General features: G+C 39.2%; 1 protein-coding gene across 2 annotated transcripts in view; it reads left to right on the top strand.

Annotated features, from left to right (window-relative positions):
• CFAP54 (cilia and flagella associated protein 54) overlaps positions 1 to 17,086 on the top strand; it is a 279,565-nt gene that overhangs the window by 191,230 nt on the left and 71,249 nt on the right. For both annotated transcript variants that reach the window (XM_029955764.1, XM_029955763.1), the window contains 8 exons: positions 6,127 to 6,236; positions 8,032 to 8,038; positions 8,254 to 8,390; positions 9,191 to 9,348; positions 9,521 to 9,697; positions 9,798 to 9,924; positions 15,027 to 15,182; positions 16,446 to 16,551. In XM_029955764.1, the coding sequence (XP_029811624.1) occupies positions 6,127 to 6,236; positions 8,032 to 8,038; positions 8,254 to 8,390; positions 9,191 to 9,348; positions 9,521 to 9,697; positions 9,798 to 9,924; positions 15,027 to 15,182; positions 16,446 to 16,551 (978 nt within the window). The remainder of the gene's footprint in view (positions 1 to 6,126; positions 6,237 to 8,031; positions 8,039 to 8,253; positions 8,391 to 9,190; positions 9,349 to 9,520; positions 9,698 to 9,797; positions 9,925 to 15,026; positions 15,183 to 16,445; positions 16,552 to 17,086) is intronic.

Here is a 17,086-nt window from a genome sequence, read left to right as displayed (position 1 = left end):
TCTAGCTTTGAGAAGAATGCTGGTGCAATTTTGATGGGGATTGCATTGAATGTGTAGATTGCTTTGGGTAATAATGACATTTTCACAATGTTTATTCTTCCGATCCATGAACAGGGATTGTTTTTCCATTTCTTGGTGTCTTCTTCAATCTCTTTCATAAGTTTTCTGTAGTTTTCATCATATAGGTCTTTTACATCCTTGGTTAGGTTTACTCCTAGGTATTTGATGGTTTTTTGTGCAGTCGTGAATGGGATCAGTTTCTTGATTTCTCTTTTGGCTGCTTCATTTTTGGTGTATAGGAATGCAACTGATTTCTGTGCATTGATTTTGTGGGATTCATTCCTGGGTTACAGGGCTGGTTCAATATTCGCAAATCCATCAATATGATCCATCACATTAAAAAAAGAAGGGAATGGGGCGCCTGGGTGGCTCAGTTGGTTAAGCGTCTGGCTTCGGCTCAGGTCAGATCTCACGGTTCGTGGGTTCAAGCCCTGCGTTGGGCTCTGTGCTGACTGCTAGCTCAGAGCCTGGAGCATGCTTCGGATTCTGTATCTCCCTCTCTCTGACCCTCCCCTGCTTGCACTGTCTCTCTCTGTCTCTCAAAAATAAATAAAAAGCATTAAAAAAATTAAAAAAAATAAAAATAAAATAAAAAAAGAAGGGAAAAAAACCCATATGATCCTGTCGATAGATGCAGAAAAAGCATTTGACAAAATACAGCACCCTTTCTTAATAAAAACCCTTGAGAAAGTTGGAATAGAAGGAACTTACCTAAGCATTATAAAAGCAGTTTATGAAAAGCCCACTGCCAATATTATCCTCAGTGGGGAAAAACTGAGAGCTTTCCCCCTGAGATCAGGAACACGACAGAGGTGTCCACTCTCACCACTGCTGTTTAACATAGTGCTGGAAGTCCTAGCATCAGCAATCAGACAACAAAAGGAAATAAAAGGCATCAGAATTGGCAAAGAAGAAGTCAAACTTTCACTTTTTGCATATGACATGATACTCTACATGGAAAACCCAATCGACTCCACCAGAAGCCTTCTAGAACTGATTAATGAATTCAGTAAAGTTGCAGGATACAATAACAAGCTCATTATTTTAAAACTGTGTAATGAAATGTTTCAAAGTTAAGGGGATTTGCATAACTCAGGGAGTTATTATTTTCCAAATCACCAGTGGATATTGTTCCAGAATCTTGGTTAACAAGATAAATCAATAGGTTTTAATGTAACAGAGTTGGAAACTATATCAGTGTGTGGTATTAGCTTACACATTGCAAGAAAATTTTAAGAAACTATCACTTGGCACATTTTGGTGTAGTATCAAAGAATGTTCACAATTATTTTAAGAAGATATTAAAACACTCTTCCTATTTCCAACAACTACCTCTGTGAAAGCCAGTCTTCTTCAACACTTCAGTCAAAGCAGGATGTCATAACTTGGGGCGCCTGGGTGGCTCAGTTGGTTAAGCATCCAACTTCGGCTCAGATCTTGATCTCACAGTTCCGTGAGTTTGAGCCCTTCCTTGGTGGGGAGGGAGCAGCTTTGCATCCTCTGTCCCCTTCTCCCCATCTCTGTCTTCCACTCCCCAGCCTACTCGCTCTCTCTCTCAAAAATAAACATTAAAAAATACCCACTATGGCCGGGCGCAGTGGCGTGCGCCTGTAGTCCCAGCTACTCAGGAGGCTGAGGCAGGAGGATCGCCTGAGCCCAGGAGTTCTGGGCTGTAGTGCGCTATGCCGATCAGGTGTCCTCACTAAGTTCGGCATCAATATGGTGACCTCCCGGGAGCTGGGGACCACCAGGTTGCCAAAGGAGGGGTGAACCGGCCCAGGTCGGAAATGGAGCAGGTCAAAAATACCCACTATGTCATAGCAGACAAAGAAGCAATATGAAAGTCTTCTACTGGGTAGATTTTCTTTTATTAAGAGGGAATTTAATAAGACATTAAAGAGATTTGCAAAAATACAAAATAATGGCATTCTTCTTGCTAATTTTTGTTGTTATATTGGAAAGTATAACTGTCTTCATAAAAATACATTATAGATGTTAGCATGTAATGGATTTATTTTTTTATTTTAAAATGAATTAGTGAATATTAATAGAGTTAAAAATTTGTCAACTTAATTTCTAATATAAATATTGAAAAAAACCTCTGGGAATGCTCAACAATTTTTAAGGGTATATATGAGTGCTGAGATAAAAAAAAAGCTTGAGACACACTGATTTAGAATATTGTTACATTTATAGCTATCTTTGAGAATGCAGTAGTAGCTGATTGATGGCAAATAGAATTAGCATAATAATATGTCATCTTCCCTCTTGAAGTTTGAAGAGGAGGAACTTTTACTACATGATTTTTTTTATAGAAAGTACATGATTTGTATATATAGAAAAACATCATCTCATCTCTATCTACAAAAACGTGACTATATGATTTCCTATAGAAAAATGGAGAACTCTTTTCTCCAAACTGTTTCACAAGTCACCAGCAGCCCTAGAAAATATTTACCATTTACCTTTATTCTTCCCCCTGCCCTCTGCATGTCTTACATCCTGGGAGTTTATGAGTGATTTTTTATATTTTTAGGGAGAAAGAAGGAAACAAGAAACTAAAAATTATAAAATGGCCACAGGAAGGAGAGTCATAATAGAACTTTAATTTGAAGACCAGATAGACATATGCAAATGATTTGCAAGTATATCAGAATCACTCCTTTTTTAAATACATCAACCTGGCCCTTGGGACAAAACCTGCAAAATCTTTGATGTTGTTGCCTTTTTGCAGCAGAGTTGTCATTTGAGGAAGCCTACTGTCAAGATGAATGAGTTTCTCTTCTGTGAACTTTACCCCCCACGAGCTTCTGTTTGGGCGCTGCTGAGAGTGTTGGACAGTCCCTTTCCCAAATGGTGGTTAGCTTGACATTTTATGATACTTCTAATAAAATTATGTGTCAAGGAAATTGAAAGGCACATTGCCCAGGGTGACAGGTAGAGTGAGCTGCATGGATTTTATGAGAACAAACTGACCATTTTTGTCATGAATGTTAATAAGAAGTAAATGGGATCAAAGTTATTCAGACTGTATTTCTGCTTCTTTTAGGGCTGCCTCACAGAGTCCTATCTTTTTTTTAATAAGTTTTCCTTTCTACTTAATTTATTGTCTAAATGGAATAACATTTGAGCCTTTTAGTTTTGTGTCAGAATGAAACTTCCTTTCTTGGGGACTGTCGAGTGTTTACAGTGAGAGGCTTTCTGTCTCTCCAGTGGAGCACAGACTAGAGATTTTCCATTGTCTGTCTATGCAGTGCCAGATGGATTAGGACATACTGGTATTGTTTATATTCTATTCACTAAGTTTTGGGGTTAGCAAGATTCCAAATCTCATATCTCATTTGGCTTGAAGTCAGAATTTTGTCTTCAGAATTGAAAGGGTGGGATGGGCACCACCGTCTCCTTCCAGGACCCTCTCCTGGCCATCCTGTGCTAGCCTCGGAGGCAGGTGCCTTAGAAGAACCAAAGTGCCTTAGAAACTTTTGTACGTATCATGGTATCATGTTTCGTATCCTTGAGTGGGGAGGGGTGTTAAGGAGAGGAAATTCATTCCTGTACACACACTGAATTCATGTCACATTTCGTTTTGATTTCTTGTTTGTTTAGTTTTATTTTAAATGAAGACAGTGAAGTTATATAGTCACAAGCAAGATCTTAGAAAACATTCTACAAATATCTAAGCCATTTTAACAAGTCAGTAGGGTCTTGGGAATTTAAAATTCAATAATCGCAGAAACCTTTTTATTTTGGTTACTAACTTAGAAAAAATAATCAATTTAGCTACCCTGATACGCCCTGGCCTACTCAGTACACTAAACGAGCACAGCGAGCATGTATTGAGCACGGTCTACTTGATAAGCACTCCTCTTTGCTACTAAGTACACCCCACTCTTACCAGAACACCAACTCCGTGAGGGCAGGGACCGTACCCGTAGCCCCTAGATTTGTTCCTTGCCCACAGGAGGTACTCAGTGTGTATTTTTGAACAAATGAAAGAATAAATAGCTCACTTAATCTTTAAAATGATCCCATGTCACAAAATCTGCTAGGTAGAATGCAAGGCAAGAGGCATTAAAGTGGACAAAGAGGGCCTTTGCATGGATAAAACATGCAGTCAACAATGACTACGCAGTGGTCATAAACATGGCACCAATAACTGTCCCAAAATAAACAAAACCAAACTTATTAGAACTGTCAAAAGACAGAGGCCACACTATAGGCAACAGTGAAGAGGGCAGGTGTGGGGTCTGGCTGCCTGGGTTCTAATCCCGCCCCTTCTTTCTAGTTGTGTCATCTTAGGCAAGTCACTTAACATTTCTGTCTTCATTTCCTAATCTATAAAATAGTGATTATAATGTTAGGATTAAAATAGTGATGATAATCCTCACAGGATTGTGGTGGGGATGAAGTAAATTAATTCACACAAAGCATTTAGCACAGCACCCGAGAGGATTGTGGAGAAAAAAAAAGAAAAGAGAAAGTCTCTTTGTTAGAGTATGTGTGTTAGCACAATGTTTTCAGCTTTTAATACAATAGGTTGACAAAAAGGTTTTAAAATATAATTTAAACACTGAGCATATGTACACACTCTGGGAACCTACAAGCAGAGGCTATACCTCCTAGAAGCATCCTGGGCACGTGAGAAGCTGACTATATACTAGGCCAGAAACCTAACTGACCCATAGGAAGAAGTGTACTGACCACGGTCCAGGGACGCGGGAGTTCTGGAATAACTATGGAAGAAAATCATTTGATCTGATTTACCTCTTGATGAGTTCACTACTGACACTGTGAGGAGAACAGGGCTGCAGGGACCAGAACCAGAGTGGGAGGCTGGTCAGGAAGCTCCCCGTCATGCAGCCTGGAGAGGATGGTGGCAGGATGAAAGCGCTAGCACTGGAGAAGGGCAGCAGCTGGCTGGTGTCTGTACTTTGAAGGTGACAGAACTTGTTGATGGATTGAACACAGAATGTGGGTCGATGAGATAGCAATGGTGATTCTGGGCTCTGCCTCTGTGTTGGAAGTCAAGGGAAGAGGAGCAGGTTTGGTGTGCGAGGAAGATCTGCTTTTAACTTATTCTACCAGTTTCCTAGTTCTGCCATAACAAAGCACCAGAAACTCAGTGGCTTCAAACACCAGAATTTTATTGTCTCACAGTTCTGGAGTCCATGCTCTAAAATCAGTGTTCATGATCCATGTTCTCTCTGAAGGCTCTAGAGGAGAAGCCTTCCGTGCTTCTTGTAACTTTTGGTATTTGGCAGCAATCCTTGGCACTCCTTGGTTTATAACGGCACCACTCTAGACATACGTCTGTCTTCTCCCTATGTGTCTTCATGTCACTTTCCTTCTGTGCATGTCTCTCTCCAATTGTTCCTTTTTTATAGGGACAGCAGTCATATTGGGATAGGGTCCACCCAAATGACCTCATTTTAACTTGATTACTTCAGATTACTGAGGTACTGAGGGTTAGGACAGTAACACAACTTTTTTTTTTTTTGAGGGGACACAATTGAACCCGTATCACCTGTTAAATGTTATTATCTATTAACTATTCAAGTGAGACCTTAGATAGGTGGGTATACTGTCCATTTGGCTTCCACCCAGTCTTTCCATGTTATAAAATAATGTTACAATAAGCATTTTCAGGTATATAGATTATTCTGCATTTTGAATTTTATTTTGGAATAGATTTTAAAATGAGCCTCTTGATATATATTAAGACATTTTGAAGAAGTGTGACATCAATTACAAATTTATCATTAACAGAGGAGGAGGATATGATGGCTTAAAGTACAGACAAATGTACGAAGCAACAAGAAATAAGGACAATTCCTATCTCCTGGCTTATGTTTTCTTAATTTAGTATGTTTGCCTTCCAGTTCTGCTAGATTCTGATTAAGCGATAATTTAGCTTGAGAGTTTCCAAATATATAGCCCAAGTAACAAAGTCCTATGACCTCAAAAAGCTGGAGAACCACATTATGATACATATGAAATGCCTATGTGCTCATTTTATTAATGAGATTGTCAGTACTAATAAAGTTTAAAATATATTTTCTATTTTAGTGCTGCAATAGTATTTTCTACACTTAGACTTCTCCAGGATTCAAAACTTTTTAAAAAGAAGGTAGTACAAGATGACACAGAGAATTCCATCTTTCCAGGAGCTTCTGTATGTATGAATTTAATTAATGTCTATCATTATAATATTTACTATATAATAATAACTATTGGCATGCTAGGAAATGGTCTAATTACTTGGATGATAAAGGCATAAAGTAGAAAAAACATTGAATTCAGAGTAAAGAGATAAATGCTCAAGACTTATTTTATGCTCTTTATTTATTGGCATACCTTAGGCAAGTCTTTTAAACTTTAAAACATTCTTTGATTAAAAATTTCAAGTTTTAATTTAAATCTCATTTGTGAGCTGATGGAATTGAATGTAATAATCACTAAGGTCCCACCAGATACATTATTCCAGTATCTGATTTCTTTAGCAAATAAGGTTGTTTTGCTTTATTTTGCTCATTTTACTTTTGAATTTGTTACTTTGGCATCACCAGTAGACACCCGTGTTACTTTCTACCCTGGATTTCTCTTGTTAGATTCTTCCACATGTAAGCTCTGAAATTTCTTTGACAACTGGTGTCACAAATTCTTTGAAATTTTAATGGATTTTGATAAGACCAAGTAATTTAATAATAGAGGGTTATTTAGGATTAAAACATAAAGATTCATCACACAGAATCCTTGCTCATTATTTTAAGCTTTACTAATAAAATTGCTAATATCTAGTGTCGTTACAAATAAGCAAAACTAATTATCCTAAATAGAAACTCATTTCTTACTATATTAAAAGCAATAAAAATGCTAAAAAGCAATCTAATTCAAAAATTGACTGAGAGGAATGGTTGTCACTTGGGGGCTATTTTGCCTCGCAGGGGTGATTTGGCAGTATCTGGAAACATTTCGGGTGCCGCTGGCCTCAAGTGCATAGAGGTCAGGGACGCTGCTGGACACATAATGCGCAGGACAGTCCCCCACAGCTACCGGCAGGGCTGAGGTGTAGAAATCCCTATTTAGCTGAAGGGTGACTTGGCTGTTCAATAGTAACAGGAAATGTCGGCACTGAGAGATTAGGGTATGTGGATGGGAATGTTTTCCTGTATTGCTAATCTAAATACTCCTCAAGTGCTTGGTGTGGCCCTTCCAGTCCCCATCCTGCCTTGACGGCTCTGCTCGCTTCTTACTCTGTTCCTAGGACAGACTCCCCTCCTTTTCGGTGCTTCCCACCTGGCTATTCACATTGCGCCCTCAGTCTTGCTGGCCACTCCTTGATATTAGGTGTTGCTGATTGGTTGGAGCTGTCAGAGATGCATAGTAGCAGGAAATTCCTAGAACAAATGAACATCGTTCTAGTGGTTTAAAATTCCCCTAGTGTCTAACATGGAATCCCTCTATTGGGAAAAGCTCCCCTTGTCCTTCCCTCTCAGTAGCTCTGCACATTGACCACCCCCCTTGTAAAGTGCAGTAATGAAGATGGTAAGTCAATTATGATATATGCTCGGTTTATGAGCAGTATATATAGTGTGGCACAATGGGTTAGGATGGGGAGCTCTAAATTCAGAATGCAAGTTTGAATCCCACCTCTACCAAAATGAAATGGAGTTTAAGCAAATAGTTAATGTTTCTTGGTGTCAGTTCTCCCATCTGTAAGACAGAAAATATAATAACTCCTCTTTGGCTTTTTGGGAGTATAAAATAAGATAATGTATGTAAGGCATTTGACACAGTACCTGGAACATAATAAGTACTCAATTAATATTAGCTATTATTATTTATTATTTTTCCTCCATTAAAATGATGATCACAAAACTTTTGAAGACATAGATGCCACTGACAATATAATTTGCAATGAAAATTTCAGAGTGCAAAACAATTTCTATAACGGGTATAGAAAGAGAAAAGCTGAAAAGCAGTGTTCCAAATAATAACAGAGCATAGAGGGATTATGAATCACTGTTTTGTGTGTGTGTATATTTTTTCCATTTTATAGAATGTGCAAGATAAATTTCCAAAATTAAAAAGTATTAAATGATATCGGATGCTTCTCTTCCATTTAGCATTGAGCAAAAACTTTAAAATTACTAGATGGCAAGATAACAATCATTTTAATATTGTTTAGGCCAGTGAAGATGATAATGAGTTTTTAGATCCTACTTCCCTAAATTCTCGAGAATATTTCAACATCCATCTGTGGTTGAGGTGCCGCCTAGCATTGGTGACTGCCTTTGTTGCACAGATTCATGGCATTCGAGTTGTGAAAGGTACAGATATTCTGTTTACTTCATCAAGGGTTTCATAAACATTAATGGGACTTAGATAATGGAGGTTTTATTGGGACACATTCGATTATAACATTAACATTTTCTAACTTTATAGTTTGATCCATTTCCAGAATAAAAAAATTTATGTTATAAAAATAGTCATTTCTGTGACACTGAAAATGGCATCTATGTTTCTGACATATGCAAAACAGGCAAGGAGATTTCAAAATACCAACATGCAGGTCATCCTGTCATTCAGGGAGGCAGCATAGTGTGGGGGCTTGGGCACCGATTCTGGTGCTGGGTACCTGACTTTGATTTTTCCGTTCACCACTTCTTCCTTGTGTGCTCTTGGTCAAGTCTCTTAATCCCCCTATGCTCAGTTTCTTCCTCTGGTAAAAATGGAAATTATGGTACCTACTTCATAGGGTTATTGCCAGTCTTAAATGGGTTAAACTTATAAAGTTTTAGCTCATAGCCTGGTACATATACATGTCAATTTTTACAGTGATTAATAATTATCTATTTGTAGATCTATCCAGCCATCTCTATCTGTCTCTCACATTAATTTTTTTCATGTAGCATCATTACTTTTGCAGCATTGGAATACCCTAAAGTACTTTCCCCCAAATTGCAGCAGATTTATTTTTAATGCTTCATGTAGAGTCTGTTTTCTGTCTTTATATCTTCCTATTCTTCTATATTATATCATATTCCTGTGATGAATATTGAGGGTCTTATGCATATGTGCTTTCTTCCTTTCCCAGTGCATTTTAAATAACTGCATTTATTCACTTTAGAAAACGATATGACAGATTACATCAGCCTCATCAACGAAGTGTGCATGGAAGCAAAAAGTGCAGGCGACAGGGAGCTACAGGCTGAATTCTTGATGCAAGCTGTCATTATTGGCCTTCAAGAAAAGCATTTAAAGGCAGACATCATAACAAACCTTCAGGTGGGAAGGAGACCTCGTGCACATTGGTAGTCACCTACTAGCTCTGATTAGAACAAAAGGAGAGAATTTTAAATTTCATTAGATGTTGACTGTGTTAAGAGTCAGTTTGGCCAGCTCTTGTTTCAGTGAATTGGAAACAGGACTATCAAAAGTAATTTTTTTATTTTAATAGGCTGTAATACATTTGCTTGAAGAAAGTGAATTTATTTCCCCTCGATCTCATTTAACCCTGGTGAGAAGCATGCTTTTGCTGGATGACTTGACAAAAGCTGAGAAATTCAAAGAAACTCCTTCAAAAACAGAAAAATTACATTTGTTGACTCAGACTCACAACATTCTTATTGAACAGGTGAGTGTGTCTTTGTGTCCTCAAGGCTTAGACACTGACTCTGCTGTTGTCTTATTCGAAAGCATGTGAGCTAGTCATTAATACAGTGTTCCTTTTACAGATGCTAACTTTTGGAGAAACAATTGAATTTCCTTTATCAAACACTGACTATGCAAGTCCATTGCAGCCTTTGAAAAATATCTATCTTCCCCATATCATGTTACTGGCCAAAACAAAAATGAGGATTGGTAAGAACACTTTAACATATATTACACTCAAGTCACTGATGAGAAATTGTCGTTTTCAGACAGGCGATCCTAAGAGTGCATCCAAATGGGGCAATATTTGTGAACACTCAGGGTCCATTTATTCTGATGAATAGTTTTTGCTTATTTACCTTGTGCCAGATTCTGGCTGAGGTCCTGGGAAATTACTGGAGGTTAAATGGATATAGTCACCGATCTTTGTGTGGGAGACAGAAATAAGGAAGTGAACAAACCATATGGAGAAGTGCATATTATAAATATTGTATAAAATCTTTTAATATTTATAAAATGTCCCTAAAATGTTATAAGCCCTTATAAAATTTAATAAAAATAAATATTGTATTAGATAAAATGTATATTTGATAACTACCAGGCAGAAAATGAGTGAGGATATAGAAAGCTTATGTAAATAAGGAATTACATATAGGTATGAAATTATAAGTTGTGATCAGTTTTATGAAAGATGTGGATCAGTTCTGCTGATACAGAACAATGAAGGGAGGAGTGCCTGTTTCAGCAGAGTCATTGGTGAAGAGCTCTATGGGGAGGTGGTAAACCCTAAATTGCAAGTGACTAAATATGCATGGTGGAGACAGAGAGAGCCGGGTGGTAGGTTCTTGGGTCAGGAGAAGCTTGACCTGTTCTGAAAGTGCAGGAGATGAGGGTAGTTTGATCAGACTGGGCTAGGGGCGGCCTCATGGGAGGAAGTGAGCTGAGATGGTTTATGTTTCAGAAGGTTACCCTGGCTGCTGGGTGAAGAATAGATTGCAGTTTAGACTGGAGCCAGCTACGACTGGACCTGATGGGAGGTGGTGGACCAGAAAGCAGGGGGCATACAGACTGTGGGAGCCAAAGTGGAGCCAGCCGGTGCTGTCCTCCTCTGGAGCTTACAGATGGGTCAAGCTTTCTGCAGGACGCCATCTCTGGTCTTTGACCCAAGGCTGACTGCCTCTAGCTCCCAGGCTTTTGTCCAGCTCAGAGGGAAGGGAATCTTGTAGCAGCTGCCTGTGTTCTAACCTATATTAGTCATGCCTTTTTCTTTTCTGCATTTCTGATGCTTTAATGCCTGGGGCTCTGCGTACTAGGGACAGACTTTCCAGGGCTAGCCAGTTCCTGGAGATCACCAAACCACTCTCCTATGAGCGTGCCCTTTAAAAGGGGGCTGTTCCAGAGCCCATTCTCTGAACCTTTCTTGGACTCCCTTGTAGTCTTCTGCTGGGCTCTGACTCTCTGAGCCATTGTTTTCTTGCCCTAATCACCCCAGGGACAAGTATCAGACTACTAGCTGAGCCCATTGAAATTTTCAGACTAACCAATCCTAAACCTGCTTCACTTGTTTACCCTAACCTAAATATCCCTTCCTACAACATCAAAAATAAAGGTTCTTGTCCACATTTCCCCCTTGCTCCTTCTACCTTCTGACCAAGATCTGTACTTTCCTGTCTGGCCCAGTGTGACGTGGTGTGCCCCAGCCTCTTGGGACCTGTGAGTAACAAACTATGTTTCCAGTGGCAGTCGTCTCCTGGCCTCTATAGTAATGAAACATACCTGAACAGTAAAGAAACCTACATTTTAAAACATTACCCCTCACCTCCTGGTACCCATTTGCCTCCTGTTCCAGCAGCTGCTCAGCTCAGGAGAGGTGGATGGTTGGGTTACAGTGAGAAGAGAGGGCAACAGAGCTGTGGTCAATCCATCATCTGTCCAGGATCTTTTCTTTCCCACCTCTTCCGTTCCACCTCCTCATGATCATTACTATTATTTTATAAGATCATCATCATCATCAGTTATGAATTTTGTTACTTTGGGTAAATTATATCACTTCCGCATTGTTAGGTCTCCTTATTTATGTGACTAGGCTGGCCAGGCTGACCTCTAGAATTCCTTCTAGCAATCTGATCCCATAAGAGCTATTTTTGTACATTTTTAGTTCACAATTTGTTATATTATCAGCATATTTAATTTCTACCAGAGCTTAAAGTACAGATTGTGTTAAATTGTGCAGATTGTGTGAAATCAAATGTATTCCCCGCTTTCCTGACTTCCTAATCCTGAAGATGTGTCACCACTCTGTGACAATGGTGCCACTGTTTTTTAGAGTCACTTGAGTCAGAACAGCTTGCTTTCTGTTATATTATATTAAATACAGACCTAAAAAACAAAACCAAAAGCAGCTTTTCTGTCAAAACAACATCAGTTGCACAACTTCTTTTTCACAGAGTTGATGTTTATTGGAAAAAGGAACACTTCAATATTATGAAGCATAAAATCATCTGATTTGATGCTTTCTCGACAGTTTTCCTTTATAGGGAGAGTATAGATTGTATCACAAGAACAGAGCCACTTAAACAATTGTCTTTTTCTTTGTGAAAGCCTCTGACAGAAAACAAGCATTTTGAGACTGTTTTCATAAGACCAAAAATAAGCATCATAGTTATTTGAGATTATTTTTCCCATTAATGACTGAACCTTGAGCTTTTTTATGAGATTAAAAAATAGGTTATTGATTGTTTGTGTAATAGTGAAGAAAGTCGCTAGAACAATACTGGGGGTGGGGATACAAGAGGGAGCCAGTCACTGTCTCTGCCCTCAGACAGCCCGTTATCCACTTAGCGAGCGAGCGAGAGAAAATTGGTGGTAATTTCTGTAACACATCCCTTTCTCATTTCAACAGAAATCCAGAAGACAATTCAAGTACTTTTATTATATACTAATACTTTATTATATATAGCAATATTTCATATATATTACATATATATAAGTGCCTAAATTACATAAAGATCATTGGTAATATTGTCTTATATGAAGAAACAGCTCTAATATAATTTGAAACAAATAAGACATATAAAAATGGCAGACGTTTTGAAAAATGAGGTGTCTTGGACAAAATGATATTAGCAAACCTTTGCCTGGGATCTACTCACATTCGGTAATTATTGGGGTTGAAGAGCCTAGACTCTGGAGAGAGATTTTGGTCCAGTTGTCTTGAGCAGTTCCTTTAAACATCTCTGGGCTCCAGCGTCCTCTCTCATAAAATGTGGGTAAGGAAAGTACGGATGTTACTGGCAGGTAGTGGGACGCAGTGAGTGCGATGTGCACTGTGCCGGGAGGGCACCTTGTTGGTTCTGACGGCTTCCTAGGGTCACCAAGTCTCGTGGTCCCGTGCCTGGCCTCCTTGCTCTCCTGGGACACCCTGAAAGCAACACTCAGTTTCTTCATCTCCATATTCTCAGCGATGTGCTACCAGCCTGCCTCGTGCAGAATGAGGGCTCAGGAACTTCTCCTTGGATGAACGAGACAGACACGGGGGGTAGGGAGAGAGAGAGAGCTTTTCTACCATCTTTTCTTTCATTCCTCGACTAAAAATATACACAGAGTTTTAGGTCTCTTGAAAAGTTGTTGTAGGGCACAGCATCTTGGAATTGAAAATTTTCAGAACCCAAAGGGACCTTAGAAATTTTCTAGTTCTACTGCCTCATTTTTCAGAGGGAGACACTCATGACCCAGACAGAGCCATGTAGGGACCTCTTCGAGGCCTCAAATGACATGGGAGCACCAGTGACTGGCCTGGACGCAGCACTTCAGCCCAAACCCGGCAGCAGTAGCATGCTGCAGTCCTATGCTACCTTTCTATTTATATTTCTCTCCTGTGCATGTTAAACTTTACTTTCAATGAGTATTTTCCCCCATTGCCTTCTACTCTTTATCCCAACATTTTCCTTTATTAAAAATTACCAAAAGACAAGGCCGCCCTGACACCTGCATCCTCTGGAAAGGCTTCCCTAAGCTAAGGTCTGGGCGAAGGCTCCCGTGACCCGCCAGCACATCGCCCCGTGCTTTCGTGCTTTCCCTGCCCACCGTTGACCACACAGCAGTATTTGAATTGCCCGTCAGGTCATTCTCTTTCCCTGTTACACACGAAGTTCCATGTTCTTACTCTTGTCATAGTTTAGATTGTGGGCCCTGGAGCCAGACTGCTTGGGTTCTAATCACAGCCCCGCTACTTACGAGTCACATGACTTTGGACAAATTAATTAAATCTCACTGTGCCACTGCTTTCTCCTCTGTAAAGTGTACTAATGACATCCATTCAGAGTTGGGAGGATTACATGAGATAATGCTTAAGTCCTTGGGATGGTACCTGGATTGTGGGAATCATTTAATAAACCTGAGCTCTTATTTTTCTCTTTTTTCATTTTTGCCCAGTGCCTCTCATTTTATCCAACATTCAGAAAGTATTTGCTACATGTCTATCTGTCTGTATGCCTGTGAGGGCACACACATTAAATCTGATGGCTCTTCAACCATACAAGGCCTTCATTATGTTAAGTGATGATGGGACCACACAAGAAGTATAGCACGTGGCCCTCATCCAAATGGCTTTGGCATCTAGTTGTAGTGACAAAATATGCATAGCAAGCAACCCCTAATAGAGCTGAATAAAAACAAATTTACTGCCTATTAATACATGCAAATTTTTATTGGGAAAAATATAAAACTTCATGAGACTTACAGATGTCTTCCTGCTAACAACCTCATCTTAGGAACACAGTTGTTCTGTAGAACATCATGAAATTTTAGAACTGAAAGATACCTGAGAGGTTATATCCTTCATTTTAAAAATGAGAAAATGTTGAGGCACCTGGTCGGCTTAGTCGGTTGGATGTCCAACTAGGTTTAAGTCATGGTCCATGATCTCACGGTTTGTGAGTTCAAGCCCCATGTTGAGCTCTGTGCTAGTAGCTTGGAGCCTGGAGCCTGCTTTGGATTTTGTTTTCTTTTCTCTCTGATCCTCCCCAACTCGTGTTCTGTCAGTCTGTCTTTCTCTCAAAAATAAACATTAAAAATATTTTTTAAATGAGAAAGTGTTGACATTTATCAAAGATCAAGTTTCAAAGGGCTACTGTTTTAGTTCATTGAAATATTTGAATATTGAGTTTAAAAAATATTTCTTAGATGCTAGAAAGTAAAGACTACCAGAGTTCTTAAGCAAACTTACTGTGAGAGAAGTCTGGTAGTGTGGAGGCTTGTTACGAATGCCGTGTATTTCATTCTTTCCTCTCCATCCAACTTGTTCCCTTTAGGACATACAGTGGCCAAACAAGTCTATTATACCAGTATAAAAAGGGATCCCTCAAAGTGGTTACCTGCCCTTCACCTTTTTGAAATGGCACTGAAGCTCTGTAAGATAGCAGCAGCAGCAGAACATGAGGTAGCAGCTGAAATTCTTTTTCAGAAAGGTAAGATGTACTTGAGGTCAAAACTGTGACAAAGTTTATGGAATTTTTTTCCTATTAACAATAGGCTTCTTGAAAATCTGGTCACTGACTGTAAAAAATAACGATTTTATAAAGAGTATCTTTGGCAAACTTATATCAAGAAAAAGGGGAAAAAAGTACTACTTCTTAGTCTCTTTTATAATTACAATTGATCCTCCTTATACAAAGTTTTATATTTGACTCAAAAATGTCAGCGTCAGCCATTTAGCTATAAATAATGTTTCTTAAGGAATGCTTGGAAGGCATTTTTAGGCGTGATTTTATTCCTTAGCTAAGCATTTTAGTTAATTTCTTTAAAAGATACATAGCCACTCAAATAGCTATAGCACACCTATATTTGTAACTTACGTACAATGAGTATTTGCATAATTACCGTGGCTGCTTTAGGCATTAGAAGACTGGTGAGGATGGTGGCTATCGTTTGTGGATCATGGACGAGGTGCGAGGCCCTGTAGTAGTCAGTGTGTGACCCCTCATATTGCTGATTCTTACAACAGCTCTACAGGGTATGCACGGCCAATCCTAGCTGACCGATGAGGAAAATGGGGTACAGTCTGGTTAAGTAACCTTCTCTAAAGTCAGCAGCTACTAAATGATAGTTCCCAGGTGTGAACTTAACACAGAGAGGCTTTGTGTCCTGTCCACACACTAAATGAAAACGGAGTTATTTTTTATAGTGATTATACGATTTCCCTTCTTTGCCCTTTTGGCTACAGAAGTGCCATTCTGATGAAGGCTGCAGCTAGCATGAGTTCTGAGAGCAGTGTGAGCACCAAAGTATTTCCATCATTTGTGATGGTTTTCAAGTGTTTGCTGACTTGTTAGGACCTAACAGAGATGTTTTCTATGAGATCTGCTATATTAGACAGAGTGAAGAGGAAGAGGATATGGATGTGGACAAAGGGAATGAGGCCTACAGGAGGAAGGGAAGGTACAAAGTAAGGAAATAGAAAAATAAGATGGTAAGAACATTTGTGTCTGAAAAGCCAAAGGAGGCTTTGACTCAGTGTTGCTAACTAAAGGCAGGATGAACTTGGAGACTCCTGGGGAAAGAAGCAAAAGATCTTTCACTATTGGCTGACCTTACAGCAAAAACAACAGACAGATGGGCAAAAAGGACAGCACATCCAGCTTTCTGAAGTCCCAGCATGAAATATTTATTCTCAAGTTCTAAATGATAGAAAAAGGAAAAACCATTTTTGAACATTTTTTTTATTCTTTCAGGCAAAATAGAACGTCAAATATTGATGGAAGAGAAATCTCCAAGTTCACAACTTGAGAGTTTATTTGAAGCTATACAACTAAGCTTGAAAAATGATCAAAACTCAGGGTAAAAAAAAAAAATCTTCCCATTTTTATAACAATGTGTTTTTTGGCTTGAGCCCCATGCTCTGGAAGTACACTGAACATTCAAGGTGGGGATGACTCGGAGATCATCTTCCTACAGCAGGACTAGTTCACTGGGATCCATGGTCCACTAGATTTACTGACTTCCTTTTCAAGGTTGTTGCCCTCGGCTCTGACCCAAGGCCCCATTTACAGGGATGGTTGATGATGGCAGTTATCATGGTGGCCTACTGGACTGTGAATTGCTTCTAGTCTTAACTCACATCAATCTCCGGTCTGTCTCAGGATTCCAACAGCCTCTTATGGACATGAAATTGTATCTAGAAGGGAATTATGTGAATATTCACTCTGGTCAACAGGACCAGGGATGGCCAACTTAATTCTATATAAAAATCATCTTAAGATTGAGAGTCAACCACCATTATTACAACTGTACTGATTTAAATGGCCCCAACTGACAAGTTTGATAGTGAACATAGAGACCTAACGCATATCATATAGCTGCTTTTTGCATTACT

The sequence above is a fragment of the Suricata suricatta genome, chromosome 10, assembly GCF_006229205.1.
Source record: "Suricata suricatta isolate VVHF042 chromosome 10, meerkat_22Aug2017_6uvM2_HiC, whole genome shotgun sequence".
Classification (NCBI taxonomy): Eukaryota; Metazoa; Chordata; class Mammalia; order Carnivora; family Herpestidae; genus Suricata; species Suricata suricatta.
The sequence above is the reverse complement of the archived record's forward strand: the minus strand, read 5'-3'. Positions and strand labels throughout refer to the sequence as shown.